Genomic DNA, 16,527 nt, shown 5'->3' with positions numbered 1-16,527 from the left:
GTGTTTCAAACATTTTTTATATTCATGATATCTACTAGAACCCTATTCGGACATATTTCTGTAAATTACAGGTCTACAATTTAAAAAAAAAAAATTTCATGAAAACCTGTGACGCTTTTGGAACAGAAATCTAGAAATCAGTGTAACGCTCAGGTGGTTAAACAGGGCAATTGTATCTGATGTTTTTCAAAGTCTTTGGAAAGTTTACTGAATTATTTAGTATAGTTCACAATGTCAAAATGATACACTGAATTTCTCCCACTAGAAATGTGAAAATAACTTTTGTTCAGCAATGTTCAGCATTTCATTTGCATGAAGTGCTCTTAGGGTTGGTAAGAAATTCCATCTTTCTGCTGTATGTGGGTTGATGAGATGTCAATATGCAAACAAAGGTAAATATTTGCTTAGCATACAGAGACATGATTTATCCGTTGAAGTGAGTTTTTGTTGTGGCGCATGCAACCTTGCTTCTAGATAATTTTTATCAACAACTTTCTTTTTCTTTTAAATGTATTTAAACTTTTTCTTGTTTTGGAGTTGGGAATTAGGGTATTACTGCTTGTGGAGGCTCTGTTAGAGAGATTCTTTTGTGATTGCACCCAGGACAGAAAGTAAAGGAAACTCTAGCAGCAACACAAAATATGTTTTATAGGTTAATAAAAGTTATTTATTTATCATTGTTTCTGTGCAGACAGTTACTCACTTCCAAATGGCAAAAGTATCAGCACTCGCGGTTCTTTTAAAATCTCTTTACTGTGGTTCTGTACTGACCTTGTGGTTTGGGGGAGCAATGGTCCCCTTTACAGCTCCCTCAACTACTACCCCTTTTATACAGACTCCAGGGTTCAAAATTATACAAATGATTATAAATGACAAACAAATTAACTAGATGATGAATGGCACATGTTTATCCCTGCAGCTATTCCAAACTATGAAGTAACTACAATGGTGTGCACTCCAATACAATGGAAATGATTCCTGAAACTGGAGGTAAACCAGGAACTGATTTCTTACTTAAACCAAACATGAAAACGTTGGTATCCATGTCACAAGGGAAAGACATTTAATGAAAATAAGGCTGTGAAAAAATAAACATTTTACTGAGAAAATAAAACAATGTATTTACATAGACCAGAGGTAAACTCCAGCCTTTAGGCTGGATACGGCCTAGCCAGTATTCCAGTCCAGCCTAAAGGCCCCCTAGTTATATATTGTTGGATCCAGCCTAATTGAATTGTCGCGTTATCGCGAGTTCCTGTGATATCATCGAGTTCCCGCACAGAAACCCCAATTACTATGCCTAAAGAGCAGGAGCGACGCGCAGCTACCAGTCTCCGGAAGGTTGACCTCGAACATCATGTCTTCAACCCTGAATGGACTAATAAATTATTCTTTGTCCAATGTGGCAACATAGTCCTGTGTTTAGTGTGCAACGACACCAACAGCACTTTCAAGTGGTCGAATGTCAAGGGGCATTTCAATGCCAAGCACGCACACACGTACAGTGACTACACGGTGTAGTAGGTACACTCTGGCCTAGTGTGCCTTTTTGACCTCCTGAAATGGCCTAGTAGTCCAAAAGGTTTACTGACCCCTGACATAGACTATAAAAACACATTACATTAAACATTTTTATAACATAATCTATTATTCATAAACAATAGCACGTTTACACCAAAATTATACACTATATTTATGAAAATGTATATTTTGTATCTAAAATATTTATTATATGTAAAAAAATGGAACTACACTGACAGGAAATTCCCTTTCTGGTGAAAAGTTTGAAAAACCTTTTTCATGTACCTTTTGTAGCACATCAAGAAATGTTGCCAACAACCTGTCAATCATTTTGAACTTTTAAAGGTAAAAGTTCTTGCAGCAGAACTTTACCACCCACCTGGTGGGCTCTTACCATAATGTGCAAGTATGTTTTCATCTGTGATGTCTGGCACAAGGAGATTTCCTTGACAACATGGATTACCTATAGCACTATGTATTGGGTTCAGCTTTGTTTAGCAGGATTTTATAGCAACCATTTTATTTATCTTTAACTAACAAACAAAATTTGTTGGCAGTATGCCTTGATTCTTCAAAAAGTTTATTTTGTTATCATACCATGTGAACCACTCAATCATTCCAATATTTAAAGCCTCAGAAAAAGTGAGAATTTCCCTACCAGCCGTTCAGGGAACACGGAAGCTGAAGTGGTCTAGGTTTTGTGCAAAAAAATTGAAATCTGCTGACTGCCTGAATATACTGATGGGCTGAGATTTTGCACCAGTGGATTTTTCTCTACCCTGATGGCATGCGAAACATGAGACATCATTTTTACACATGGATTGGTCATCGCATTATGCAAACCCTAACCCCACTGATAATCCTACGGATGTGCTGGAGAAAACTTCAGTGGTCTGACTTTTCCATTATCCATTGGTGAAAAATAAATGTTACCCTGACTGGAAATGTTGTAATATTGCATAGACTTATCATAGACTTATGTGCCGTCATCAAAGCTAAAGGCGGTTCACCATAGTTACATAAAGTTAAATAGTCAGGTTGAAAAAAGACTTAAGACCATCAAATTCAACCACCAGGGAAATTTACATACTTCAAAACTGGATATCCCAGATAAAATCCTATAGACATAGCTTATTCAGAGGAAGGAAAAAATAGCATGGTTCCATTTGCCCCAACAGGGGAAAAGATCCTTCCAGGGCAAGGACTGACAGAGGACCAGGAGCCCACAGATAATGCAGTACAAAGGATTCCAACAAAGGCATCTCTGCAGTTTATTCCTCTTTTATTTCAAGAAAGTATTTTACTAGCTTTAGATATTGCAGCTTGGCATTGCATGCTGTTATTAAGTCTATGATCTACAAGAACCCCCAGATCCTTTTCCATTTTTGACTCAAATGTATTGACCCTCAGATGTATATTCCCCCTAGAATGTATAACGCATGCTCCTGAAATATGAGTGTGTAACTTTTATATAGGGGTAATTGGTGATGTTAGTTCCTTATGTGCTTCACTATATAAGCAATGGTTTACATTGCATTCTTGCTGCACATTGTACACTCAGGTTAACACTACTAGGAATACTTTTAGAAATGAGTACATGCAGTTTAAAGGTAGCATGATTATGTTAGTGATGGTTGAAACAGAAGGATTCATTTTATCTTTTTTCCTCCAACAAACGTACAGTACAGACCTAACAGCTGCTGCAATCAGAGTCTTTAATTAGTTAATCAGACTGATTTTCTATTACTTTGTCTTTAGAAGTTTAATTTATGTATGTCACTTCAGGCTGTTCACACTCAGGGGTCTTATCTGCTTTAAAGACAGCAGTCTTCCTGTTAAGCTACAGACAATGCACAGCTAGAAAACGAGTTTTGAAGTTACATTGCATATCCCTATTTAAAAAAATAATCTTTACTCTTCAATTATAAATGTTCTATAATCCGATGTGATGCTAATTGCTCTTTCCTGTATTATAGGATATGTGGGTTGGCCACTGATGCGTGTATTGAACAGGCAAATGTAGTTTGTACTGCTATTAAGCCCAATTTAAATCAGTTTATTATATTCCTGGTGCATGAAAACATCAGATGTTCAAAGGCTAAGGCGACGTACAACTGCTGTGTTTCTGTCACTGACAGTTATAGGAGAATGAACAAAAGCTACACACAGGACACTGTTCAGGTCTATAGAGAGGGGAGGACAAGTGAAATGCACCCACCTGTTACATAGGAGAGAACAGTGGTTGTCCCTGCTCAGTCATTCAATGATCTGTTAGGTCACCTTGCCAGCATACTACAAAGAAAGAGTCTTCCTTTCTGTGTGAAGTCAGAGGTCTCTCTATAGTCCAACACACCTTCTGCAACCACACACTTTACACCGGTGCAGAAGTAAAAGATATGCACGCTTCAATCATCCAATCATGTGCAAACTTTGTTACCATTTTCATAAAGTGATTATTGGGCCTATCTTATTAAAGCTCTTCAAGATAATAGAAGATAGACTATTTTTGGGTGAAACTGGGTAATCTGTCAAACCTGGACTTGATTTGGTACAGCATTCAAAACATTTCCCAAATGATATCAGATTCTAAGTATCACTCAGTTTTACCCATAATAGTCTTAACCTCCCCAGTCTTGGAAAGCTTTAATAAATCAGAGATCTTTTTTTATTCTATATTCTTAATTATTCTAAATTTGAATGACACAATTACAGGCTAAATGAACCAGACTTGGCTGAATGAATTAAACACATATAACCTGCCACTAAACCAATAATGTTAGATTTTTGTTGATATCAGTTTAGTGAATAATCAATGCAGTTAAGTAAAGCGTCAATGCAAAGCAAGAAAGAATCCTGTTTTTTATTGCTGTTTCCTACATTTTCCTGGCATGTTATTAGGTTTTTGTAGTGCACACAGCTTTATTTCATTCACAAACTAAGAGAACATCTTCTTCTACTTTTATTTAGTGAACTCATTGTGTGTATAGACCTTGAGCAGAGTCCTTCAAACTTCTCTCTTACATGAAATGCAAGAAAAGAAAAAATGATTTTCTTTTGCTGCAAGAGTTCGAATGTACTATCTGTTCACCTTTATTATACTGAAGCTAAATGTCAAAACCAAACACTAGATTAAATCTGCCATGAAACTTATAGGTGTAATAAATATGGTAAAGCTGTGTTCATTCAGTCAGCCAATCGGGACAGCTTTATCTAGCATAGAAGTTTAAATTCACCAATATTATGTTCGGCGTTGTTTGTCACACATAGCACAATGGGACACAGATTAAGTCAAACAAATGCAATAGCCTGAGGAAAGTAAAAGTATACTATTTGCCTACAATCAGAAAAGATACATTTGCAATAAAAAGAAGCATCTGAAATGATCTTTCTTTAGCTAGCATATTTTTAATTCCAAAAATGTCGAATTATTAAAAATTAAATAAAAGAGCATTTCAAATGTATTTTTAAATATTTGTGAAAAAGTCCATTAATTACTAATTGAAATTTTTTAAAGATTTTTTAATTATTGTGTTTAAACTAAATCATTTTATGGTTTTACCACTTTTAATGTAATGATTCATATTTAAATTAGATATAATGGTAAAACTGAACAAAATTCAGACGTGAAAGGTACCTGGAATTCTTGTATTTGAATAATATCCATTGACTGCTATATCCATAAAAAATAGAAAAAAAAGCAAACAGTGTATGTGCAGCATTTAGATCAGAACACTAGCTAAAACTGATATTTAAAGTGGACCTATCACCAAAATTACATACGTATGTCACATATACCAGGAGGCTTTGGGCTGCTCCTTCTTCACATGATATGCATATCAGGCATGTGCATAAGGGGCTTTTTCCTGCAATAGGAAAAAATTGGTGATCTCACGCATGCACAGTGAAATGGGCACTTGTTTGTCCCCCGGTTTACAGCAAGCTTCGTCACCCGATCTCACGCCTTCTAAGTCCGAGATTAGGTGATGTAGGCAGAAGAAGAAAGAAGATGGTAGCTCCCGGTGCTTTCTCCACACTGAGACAAAGGGGGATTCTAGGAGGGTGCCAGACCGGCTTGAGACCATGGGCCTGATTTATTAAAGCTCTCCAAAGCTGGAGAGGATACACTTTAATCAGTGAAGCTGGTTGATCCAGCAAATCTGGAATGGATTTGATCCAGGATTGTTAACAAATAGCAAATTAATTTTAAGAAATCCATTCCAGATTTGCTGGATCACCCAGGTTCACTGAATAAAGTGATTCCTCTCCAGCTTTAAAGAGCTTTAATAAATCAGGCCCCATGTGTGGTGAGATCGAGGACTGCAGAGGTAAAGAGGTGTTTTTTTTTTATTTTTTCTGACAGTTCTACTTTATTATCAAACTGAAAAGTGGAATTCCATTTATTTATGTTGTTGCCTGCACCTTAAAAAAAAAATAGTAGCTTTTTTTGCAACCTCACCTTATCCCTGGAACCATCCTCACATACTTCAGTTCAGTGTTGCGTCTTTTCCATTGAACCCTTCAGCATTATTCAATCCTCTTTCTTGCAGTCCATGACATGCCAACACATTCTGTGAGTTATCATGCAGCATATGCATGTAGTACTTCTAAGTATCAGTGCTGAACATTTATATGAGCCTCACTCAGTCTAGATTAAAGGACCATTAACTGTCTCCACCAAAGAGGACCCATGACATCACCTAACCAGGAAAAAACTGCAGGGAGAGAGAGAAAATGAGGTTTGAGAATGCTTGAGTTCCACTTAGGTTTAAAGTGGTTTCCAAGGCATACAGTACCCTACCTTGAGCTAAAATAAAAAAAATTAAGGTTTTGCAATAACACACTGAATTTTGTCATTAACATTGGTCAGGTCATTCTGAAGCAAAGGACTGTTCTGCATGATCCCAGGGTTACAGCCATTTGAGATATGCTCACTCAATCATTCCACAGTCATAATTGCTTTAATTACAGTTTCTTCTTACCCAATTGATTGTGAAACAATTGAGCCTCTTGAGCACGTCTACATCCTTTCTACATGAACTGTGTTGCAGCATCATAATTCAGCTTTTTACATTAACAATATAAGTACTGAGTGTGTTTGTGTGTGTACTAAATGTAGCCTGACATGTATACACCATGGTCATATAACTGATAGCAAGATATATTTACTCTATGTATGACTATTATTTGTGCTTTTATCCTTTAGTATGATTGGAATTTTATTATGTTTGTCAATATTTTTATTAAATTAAATTATTCATTCTCCAATATTACCACTGTTTATTGAGTTTAGCTCTTTAGCTGCAGCTGGAAGTCTGTTGGCTGGAACATAGTAATGTTCATTCATTGTTTATGCATGAACTATATAAAAACCTCATATAATTACAATATTGTTATAATATTCTAGTAACAGAACATTGCACAGTGGCATTGCTCTTTGCCTTAGCACTTTTTAACTTTGAAGTCTAACTTGTGCTTACATCCTGTTGAAACTCTGCCACAAGCCATTTACATTCAATGAAGAATTAGGAGAAAAGGATGAGTGGGAGTTGGGCTGGTCCAGTAATAAGCTTGTGGCCATTTTAGTAGAGAAAAAAACATTCTACATAAAAGGGAATGACTACCACATGCAGACCTAGGAGTTGTAGGTATTTAAACGTTTTCAAATGTGAAGGTAACAAACTGACCTTAAATAAACTTTAAAAACCTTTGAGAAAGAATTCTAGACAAGTTTTTTTCATAATTTTTATTAAAAGATGAAGAAGGCTTGCCATGTGCATGAATAGGCAAACAAAACCAGCCAATCAACTTAGCACACATGATTTTAAATTATGGAATGCAGAATATCCAATAAAGGTAATTAGATGAAGATAAAACACACGGATAAGCGATAATATCCTGTCAAGTACAAAGTAATAATAATAATTAATAAAAACTGGTATAATTGTTTTTTCTTATCACTGTTGGGTTGTGAGGGGAATACAATATTGTAAAAACAATGATAGTAACCAAGAGGGAAGCTATATGTTCTCAACAGTGGTAAAATGGGTGAAAACCAGAATAAGTGAATAGAAGAAAGCAGGTAATGGGGTAAAGGAAAGAATAGTGGAATACCTCACGGCTATAGATCACCTTATCATAATACCACGTTTTTTTTACCCTGGGATGTCAGTGGTAAAAAGAGAATATACAGTACATGTCAGGTAATATGTGGAACCATTTTTTTTTAAAAGTATGGATATTGCTTTACAATAATTAAGTACTCCAAGGCAGTGGTTCTCAACCATTTGGAGCTTGCTAACCACTAAATTTACAGACTCCCGGACCGTGCATGCATGAGGAGCTGTGTGTCACTCAAAGGGGTAGAAACTTCCCCCAGAGTGAGGTCATGATGCCTGGCTACTCTTCTATCGCATGTCTGAGCCTGTGATGGGAGAGTGGGCAGGTTGTGTCTCTGCCCTGAGCCTGCGATCAGTACGGGGGATATGGTTCGTGGCTCCGGCTGGTTCCCCCCCAGCGGGGTCCTTCTCCTGACCCCACTGGGACGTGCATTGGTCAGAGCCGTGGACCACCTCTGGTCTCTGTGCTCTCGCGGCCCACTAGTCACTAGGACCAGGATTTGGGGACCCCTGCTCTAAGGGACCAATTTATAAAAGCTGTAGATATTTCTATTTGCTCTCTGCTGAATATCGCTGTATTAATCACCTTTAACTGCATTTATAGCCCATTCATAAAATGCAGGCTGGGCTGTGAAGCCTGTTGTGTGTTATGGAGTTTTCTGGATACCTTCATATACGTTTTTTGTGGTTTATTTTAGCAGCTTTATGGTTGTAGTAAGACCATTCCACTGCTTTATACTTAGAATTCAAAATTTAGTGGGCTAAAGTGCAATGTACTAAGCCAGTCTATTTATTTTGAATGGGCTACCAACAAATCTCAATTCTAAATTAATAAATATGCACTTTCTTTAACAAGGCTGATTTATTATAGCTTTCCAAGACTGGAGAGGATAAACTTCATTGGTGAACCATGGTGATCCAGCAAACCCGGAATGAATTTCTTAAAAGTGATTTGCTATTTGTATTCAATCCTGCACCAGATCCATTTCAGGTTCTCTGGATCACTCATGTTCACCGTTGGCAGTGTATCTCCTATCTTGGAGAGCTTTAATAAAGCATAACAAATGATTGTGCCTTATGTTATATAAGAATGTACTTAAAAATGAATGAACCTTTTTTTCCCACATTACTGCAAAACAAAAATATCTATCCTGTTCACAGTAGTGAGTAAAATAGGTAGCACCTTTCTCGCCTCAATATGCAGCATATTGTCTCATACAAAACAAATGATATATTTTTCTCCCTCATGAATCACTAACACCATTTATTAGTGGATCTTGGTTATATGGACAACATAAAGAATTGTTTGTGTGGCGGTTCAATGCCATGTTTGTTAGATGCATTCTTTCTCAGTTTAGGCAAGGAATAATGTTTTGTAGTCCCAATTACTGATTTTATGCCACAGGTAAAAAATAGTCTCATTTACTTTTACTGTGATTTATAAAATAAATAGGCAGCTTCCTCCAATCTGCGTGCAATTATCTTTGTTGTTACGTTAGATGAACATGGTTTTTTTATGTTTTGTTTTTTTTGGATGTAACGGAATGCAGTATTTTGCTACAAATCTAATATTCTCTGGGGTTGTGCTTTGATCAATCATAATTCAGATTTTTAAGGAATAAATATTATTAAAGCATTTCAGATTTGAATGCAGCATATGCTAAGCTTTTTGTCTTGTGTAAAATGCTGAAAAACACTTTTGCCGCATCTGCCCACAGGTTTCTGTTCAAGTAGGTGTTGGAGGTGACCTTCATTTGTGCTTGTTTTTTTAATGCTGGTAAATTTGCATCTGCCATTTGAACACAAGCCACTTTAACAAATATTGTAGACTTACACTGAACATTCACTGCAGGTGATTCACACACTGTAATCTAAAACACTTGCAGCAGGTAATGTTTTCTAAATGTCACATCCGCTGCTTTATTATTTGGTCCCTGGGACAATTTATAAGAGCCCATATTTTAGGAAGCAGTCTGATTTGTGTTCATTATGTGCCCGCTTCTGTTGTTAACTTGTTTGATAAATCTTCCTTCTTAACAAGGGTATAATGGGATATTTCAAAAGGTTTTTGTATTATTTTCAAATGATTACTACTTATGAAGATATATAGGAGTAACAGGAAAACAAAATCATGTGAAGCTTACAAAAGTAGTTATGGCCTTTAGCAGAAATACCAAAAGTGTAAAAATCTTTAATAAAAGCAAAGGTCATGTCAGCACTTTGACCTTCCTGCAAAATACGCTTGTTTGCAAGTAAGTGGAAATCTCAGAAATAAGAAATTCCTTTTTTTCCACTGACCCTCACTTTATATTAAAAATAATAAACATGTATACTGACCTTTTACACCTCTATAGTGCGGTAATTTGTAATTCATTTAAAAATGGGTCACAAGCCGTTCACATAGCAAAGTAAATTATTTTCTTGCAGGAGACCTTTCACTTGGCCTGGCAAATAAGATAAAACCCTACTGACTTTAGCCAGCCAATCGTGTGCAAAAATGTAATATATTGTTTTTCCTTACACGTGATTTGGTATTCATTGCAAATTATTACCACATTAACTAAGCTTAGCAATATATCCTTTGCAAGGTCATAATTCACCTTGTTAACAGACAAAATTCCTTTAGTAAAACACTCCCATAATATCTGCATGTGTTCAGTTCAACAATTTGTTTAGTATGAATGTAGAATTTCTGATCAACACCAGCTGAATTGATGAGAAATCCTTTTAAATGTTTATGTTATGTAGAGCAGCTCCTTGATTCTGGTTTAGTGCTGGAATTTTTAATTTAATTATTTGTATTTATAAACCTGATTTTGAAATTATAGATTTAAGGCCAGAAGGTAGCATCTTTTTGTGGCATCCATGGCAATAGAAATGCACACAGGGTCAATAGAAGCTTAATCATGTATTTACAAATAATAAAAGGGTTTCCTATTCCAAGAAATAGTGGAGGTGATTCCAGATCCTATAGCTAAGGCTACGTAAACACGTGCAATAATTGTCGTTGTAAAGGATCTTTCACCATCCTATCTAACGACTGGACGATGCATGAACGAGCGCTGTACATACAGTGCCATTCTTCTCTATTGAGAAGGGAGGATGACTGAGCGGCACCCCGCTGCAAAATCTCTCCCCTTCACTTGCATTACGATCGTTCGTCGTCCGTAGATTGGCCAGGATGGAGGTTTGGACGATGGGCGGTGAGCACTGTACACACACAAGATTCCCTGATTCTCTGAACCATTGCAAGTGTATCGGTAGTGAACCATTATGTAGCCTAAGCTTCACTAAAAAAAAATATTGTTCACAAATGTAACTAATTGTGTTGCTGTTCCATTCTTGTTATATAATATCTTGTACTAATATTGCTATTCTTTTGTTTCCCAGATTGAATCCCGTAAACGACTGGCAAAAACAGTCTTGGTATTTGTTGGACTCTTTGCATTCTGCTGGCTGCCGAACCACGTCATCTATTTATATCGCTCGTACCATTATTCAGAAGTGGACACTTCCGTCCTGCACTACATTACCAGCATCTGTGCTCGGGTGTTAGCTTTTACCAATTCCTGTGTAAATCCATTTGCTCTGTACTTGCTCAGCAAAAGCTTCAGGAAACAGTTCAACAATCAATTGTTCTGCTGCAGGCCCAGGCTCATAGTCAGATCGCAGAGCATGGGAAGAAGCACCACCAGAATGACCTCTCTGAAGAGCACCAACCACTCCATGGCCAGCTTCAGTCTGATTAATGGCAAACATATTTGTCACGAAGGCTGTGTATAAAACCCATATGCTGTCTTTTCGAGGGACATTTGTACACATTCACCTCCTTACTTGCATTTCTGTATGTGTAAATAAGAGAAGTATTATTGATATCCACACATGGCTGCTTTTTGTGTGTTGCAGGGAAATTAAGCAGAGGTTGACGGTTAGTAACTCTCCAGCTAAAGAGTTGTACAACAATCTGGTTACTTGTATAATGTCATCCAAAGGACAGAAGATCATAAAAGCTCATGTACCCAATTTTATCCTTAGGCCTTGGGCAAAACATAGGCAATGGCAGTCTGTATTTTAAAATCCTAAATCTGCAATCTCTCTTGAGATATTCCAAGCAAGGAGGCAAGTATTGTGGTGATGAGGCACAACTGTGTTAGATGGAAAAGGGTTCTTGAGTGCAATATCATGGCTTTAGAAAATTGAAGTATGCTGAAGCACAGGGGTATTTTTAGGTTCTCATGATTATTTTTGACATGAGATATCTGTACAAGTAAAGGGACAAAAAAGTCATAAAAAAGATATTTATAAATTCACAATTCAATATTCAGGCATTAATCTTCTTTATAGGATGGATAGGACATGCTGGGACGTAAGTCAGTCCTAGATTTTAATAGGAAGAGCTCCAGGCTAATCAGAAAGTTGATCAACAAACACGTAAAGTAAAAAATTATTTACCTGTGTTTGCTTTTTGTTTTGATTTACCTTTTTGATTTGGTTTAAGATTATGATCTATAAAGTTTTAGACCTATAAAAGTAAATGAAAGAAGAACTATCAAAAGAACAATAGAAGGCATGGTATCCTTCTTAAAATGCTAGATATTTGGATTAAATGACTGACCTAGAACAATTATACAGACCGGATGTTCCCATTTCACTTATTGCATGATTGTTCATTGTTTTGGATCAGCAATTTAGAAAGTATTGAATTTTAAGAGCACTAGCTCTGACAGGTGACCAACCACTCTTATGGTAAAATCATTCCAGGCTGAACACCTCTTCCAGTTGAGTTTAGCAAAACCTATGCCTTCCTTCTCTACTTACCTCTTAATCACCCCGTTTCCCATGACATTTACCTATTGTTTTTCATTTTGATGCATGCCATATAATGGTAATGCCCAAGTGAGGTTGGACTGCTCCAAAAATTCTAGACACCTATGGTAAATTCAACCTGGTTTTTTTCCCTTTAAAGACAAAGGAGTGATGAGAAGCTCCTGAGGCTGTTTGAGATGAATCTGTAAATGTTATGAATTGCTTTTTTGCTATTATTTCCTAATAGACCTTAATGAAATGTAATCAATCATCACATACAGGTTTATTAAATTAAGCAATGAGCTTTTCTCTAATTAGTTTTTGCTAGTTACAATTCATCTTCCACTCATCTGAGATTTAGTAAAAACTTTGATTGTCTGCAAAGAGTAATATTGATTAAATTAGATTTATCACAGTTTTGTTCCTCCTTGATTGGCGTGTATATTTGCATGTACATCAATGGGAAATAATGCAGGCAATCATGTGTAATGATTTATTCTTTTTATTCTGATTATTTTCTTTAAATTTGTATATAAATACATAGTTCTAGTCCAATCATAAATTTCTCTAGTTTCCCAGATTGCACATAAATGTGCTTATTACTAGAAAACAATGTACTTTGCATATCCATAAAATGACATTTTTGCACTGCTTTAATAAAGAAGGGAGAGCACAAAGTGCTTTTACATTTTACATCTGTGCCCTGATGGTGGTAGTTGGGGTTAAGCATTAGTTGGAGAGTCACTGATTGCCCACGTCTCAGGTTCTAGGGTATTTGCTGCTATGAAGAAGGAACTGTAAATATAAATAGTTGGGGTCAGGGAAAACAAAAAACTTTGCCCATGTGGAAAAGCTGTGACAAATGTATACCGCTTGTTCAAAAAAGTCTCCGAGCCTGTAAGGGCAGTATTATGATCTGGGGTTGCTACAGTTGGTCAGGTCTATATTCAGCAATATTATGTACCCAAAAAACAGGTTTTCCATCAATCGATTTTTTTCTTCCCTGATGGCACAGGCATATTCCAAGATGACAATGCCAGGATTCATCAGGCGGAAATTGTGGAGAAGTAGATCAGGAAGCATGAGGCATCATTTTCACACATGGATTGGCCATCACAGAGTCCAGACCTTAACCCCAGTGAGAATCTTTGAGATGTGCTGGAGAAGACTTTAGTGGTCTGACTCCCCAATCATCAGTACGAGATCTTGGCAGAACATTAATACAACTTTAGGCAGAGTTTAGATTGTGTGATTTTTTTGGACAGGCAGTATAAACATTTGACTTGAAAAGACTGAACACTGCAGACTACTTCAGTGTGTCTGTTGTGTTTAGGAAGATTTGCCTTCTCAGGATAAGGAATGTACCAAATATATTTTGTTCTTATATGTTCTAATATATTCAGTTTGCATAAGCTTTTTTGGCACACTGGTCCCTCTATCCCCATACACATGGCAAATATTAATCACCTGAGACAATCGCTTGTGCTTATTTCAAGTGAAAATCTAGAATTTGTACAGTTGTTCCTGCAGTGTTGTATAGTGATCAGTCATGCCGACTAACTACAGACCGCTAACAATAGCCATTGTTTTATATTGAGGATAGTTCAGCAAGGAGCCTCTGGTCCATCCTTCCACCTCCTCTTTAGACTATATGGTGCTTGTTAGTTTTTAATGTTGCTGGAAACACTCGCTGATATATAGGGGAGTTCACTAGATCATACTAACCTCTAGAATTTGGTCTTTTTTTTGCTTAGGACACTGACCATATTTATTTTTAAATGATCAGTAAAAGCAATCTACATCTATTACTTAGCATGAAAGTCAACTTCACTGAAAATAAAGCAGAATTAAGCCCTTACCTAAAAATATTTAAAATATAAATATATTATTAAAATAATTTCCCTTCTGCAATAAAATAAACTTAGCTGCCTGATTGAATCTTTTTAATTTACACTCACCGGTCCCCATTCCATCTTTTTCTTCTCATCTTCATTGGCCAGGCTGGGATGATGTAATTCCCATGTATGTGTGCAGGAGTTCATTCAATCCTGACAACCCCAGGGACGCCTGTACACCTGGGCAAGATAGTGATCAGACAGGTAGGTTTTTTGTTTTTTTTTTGCAGAAGGGACATCACCTGTCTGGTATGCAATATGGATCCTGCCTTATGAAAAATTGATATAGTTCCTCTTTATTGTTTCAGTTCTACATAATTCTTGAAAAGTGAAATTGCATACTGATTTCTGAGATGGAGTGATAATAATGCTGCATTGCACCTGAATTCAGACTTCTGGTATCTGCTGACTATCTGGAAACCATGCAGATAAATCATATCATTCCAATTCCCATTTTTAAACTTTTTGCATATAAAAGATGTCATTTATTTAAAAAGATGTATTATAAGTATTTTCTTCTCAAAGTTATACAGAGTATTGTTTACTGACACTAACTGAAGCCATTCTTTGAACACAAGCTTGTGCAATCAAAAGTTGAATTATGATATTAAAGAGTCAATGCTTACTGAGTTTAGAATTTAGTCATTACACTAGAAAGTGGTAATCTCACCATTCATTTCACTTCACAAATACTGATTGTTTTAGCACACATAATGGCTCATTCTTGAGTGTATATATACCAGGTGCATTTAAAGTATATGTAAACCCTAAACTTCTACACCTGATACATGAAATTACTTTTTTTTTAAAAAATAATAGTATATTAAAATTTTATCTGTTTTTTCTGTAACAAATGTTCCTGTTCAAGCACTTTCTGTAAAAGGATGACAACATTTTGTTCCTGATCCCTCTGCAGTGTTGTCACCTTCTCTCCCATTGCAGGCAGCATTCTGCTACATTACAACGGTTTGTTCCCCTGTTGTCACCATCATTAAACCAGCCCTAAGTTAGGGTTTACATGTACTTTAAAGAGGCAATGTACTGTGTTTTACCAAGGCAAACTCCATCTGTTTACTGTATAGCAAGGTGTAGCATGGTCTTTTTTCAAATATAAAATAGATATATGTTTTGTATAGCTGGAATAGAAGCATGATTTTATATTGTATATTCGCATAAGGCATGAAGGAGGCGTAATACCAGTATTAAAAACATTTGTGAGAACTCACAGATTACAAGAGCACAATCACAATAAGGGGGGAAGGGAATACAATTATTCATGTTCTGCAAAACCACCCATTCCAAGACACGGAATTCAGTAGCTTTTGATGTTTAAATCCAAGCTCTGGCTTCTTGACATGTGATGTTAATATAGGAAAAGGCAATGAAATCTGTTTCTGTTTGTAAAAAAGCACTCAATTCCTCATGCTTGAGCATAAGGGCTTGGTAAGCACACAATCTGATCAACAGCAAAAGTCCCAGGACAGCTTCGGTTTTACTATAAATGCAATCATTTCACTTCTCAATTCTCAACTCAAATTTTTTTCCCAAGCACTGCTTGTCAAATACATAGCTACTAATTGTATGCTCAAACATGGAGTACAAATTCTCATGGGCCAGGTTCAGAAGATTTTGACAAACAATTTGTCTGTGTCATAGGTAATATGTTAATGTATCAGCAACAGGTCAGGAGGAAACTTACAAAGGGGGCAGGTGGGGTGTGTGGTACGGTAACATTCAATCAAGGAAACTAGCTCTACCTAACCTCTTTCAATGGAATAGTATTTACACTTTTAAGTCAAAGCTTAATGTTTATAGCTCTAAATTTTCCAATATTTTGAAAAAAAATTAAAAGTGCAATTAGATTTAGAGAAACAGACAACCAATCATATATGAGTTCTGTTTAAAAAGCATGGAATCTGACATTCACTCAAACATTCTCTGGTGGAGATTAAATTACTGGCATTGAAACACATGGGCCAGAAAGATTCCCCAGCAGGAAATGTTTGAGGGAATGTCAGATTCCTTCCTTTATAAATAGAACCTTATGATACTGAAATCATCAAGATTTAATATGCTCCCTGGTTTTTTTCTTCTTTATAATAGGACACAGGCGGTTCTATAACTCTGTACATGGTCCGGTCCAGGATATGTATATATATATATATATATATATATATATATATATATAT

The 16,527-nt window shown here is 36.3% G+C and overlaps 1 protein-coding gene across 1 annotated transcript in view; it reads left to right on the top strand.

The window, feature by feature from the left end:
- GRPR (gastrin releasing peptide receptor) overlaps nucleotides 1-16,474 on the top strand; it is a 78,629-nt gene extending 62,155 nt beyond the window's left edge. Inside the window, exon 3 of the mRNA XM_072431230.1 lies at nucleotides 11,028-16,474. Coding sequence (XP_072287331.1) covers nucleotides 11,028-11,420 — 393 coding nt within the window. The 3' untranslated portion in view covers nucleotides 11,421-16,474. The remainder of the gene's footprint in view (nucleotides 1-11,027) is intronic.
- The last annotated feature ends 53 nt before the right edge of the window (nucleotides 16,475-16,527 follow it).

The sequence above is a fragment of the Pyxicephalus adspersus genome, chromosome 1 (assembly GCF_032062135.1).
Source record: "Pyxicephalus adspersus chromosome 1, UCB_Pads_2.0, whole genome shotgun sequence".
NCBI classification, from domain to species: Eukaryota; Metazoa; Chordata; class Amphibia; order Anura; family Pyxicephalidae; genus Pyxicephalus; species Pyxicephalus adspersus.
This window is presented reverse-complemented; position numbering and strand designations above follow the sequence as displayed.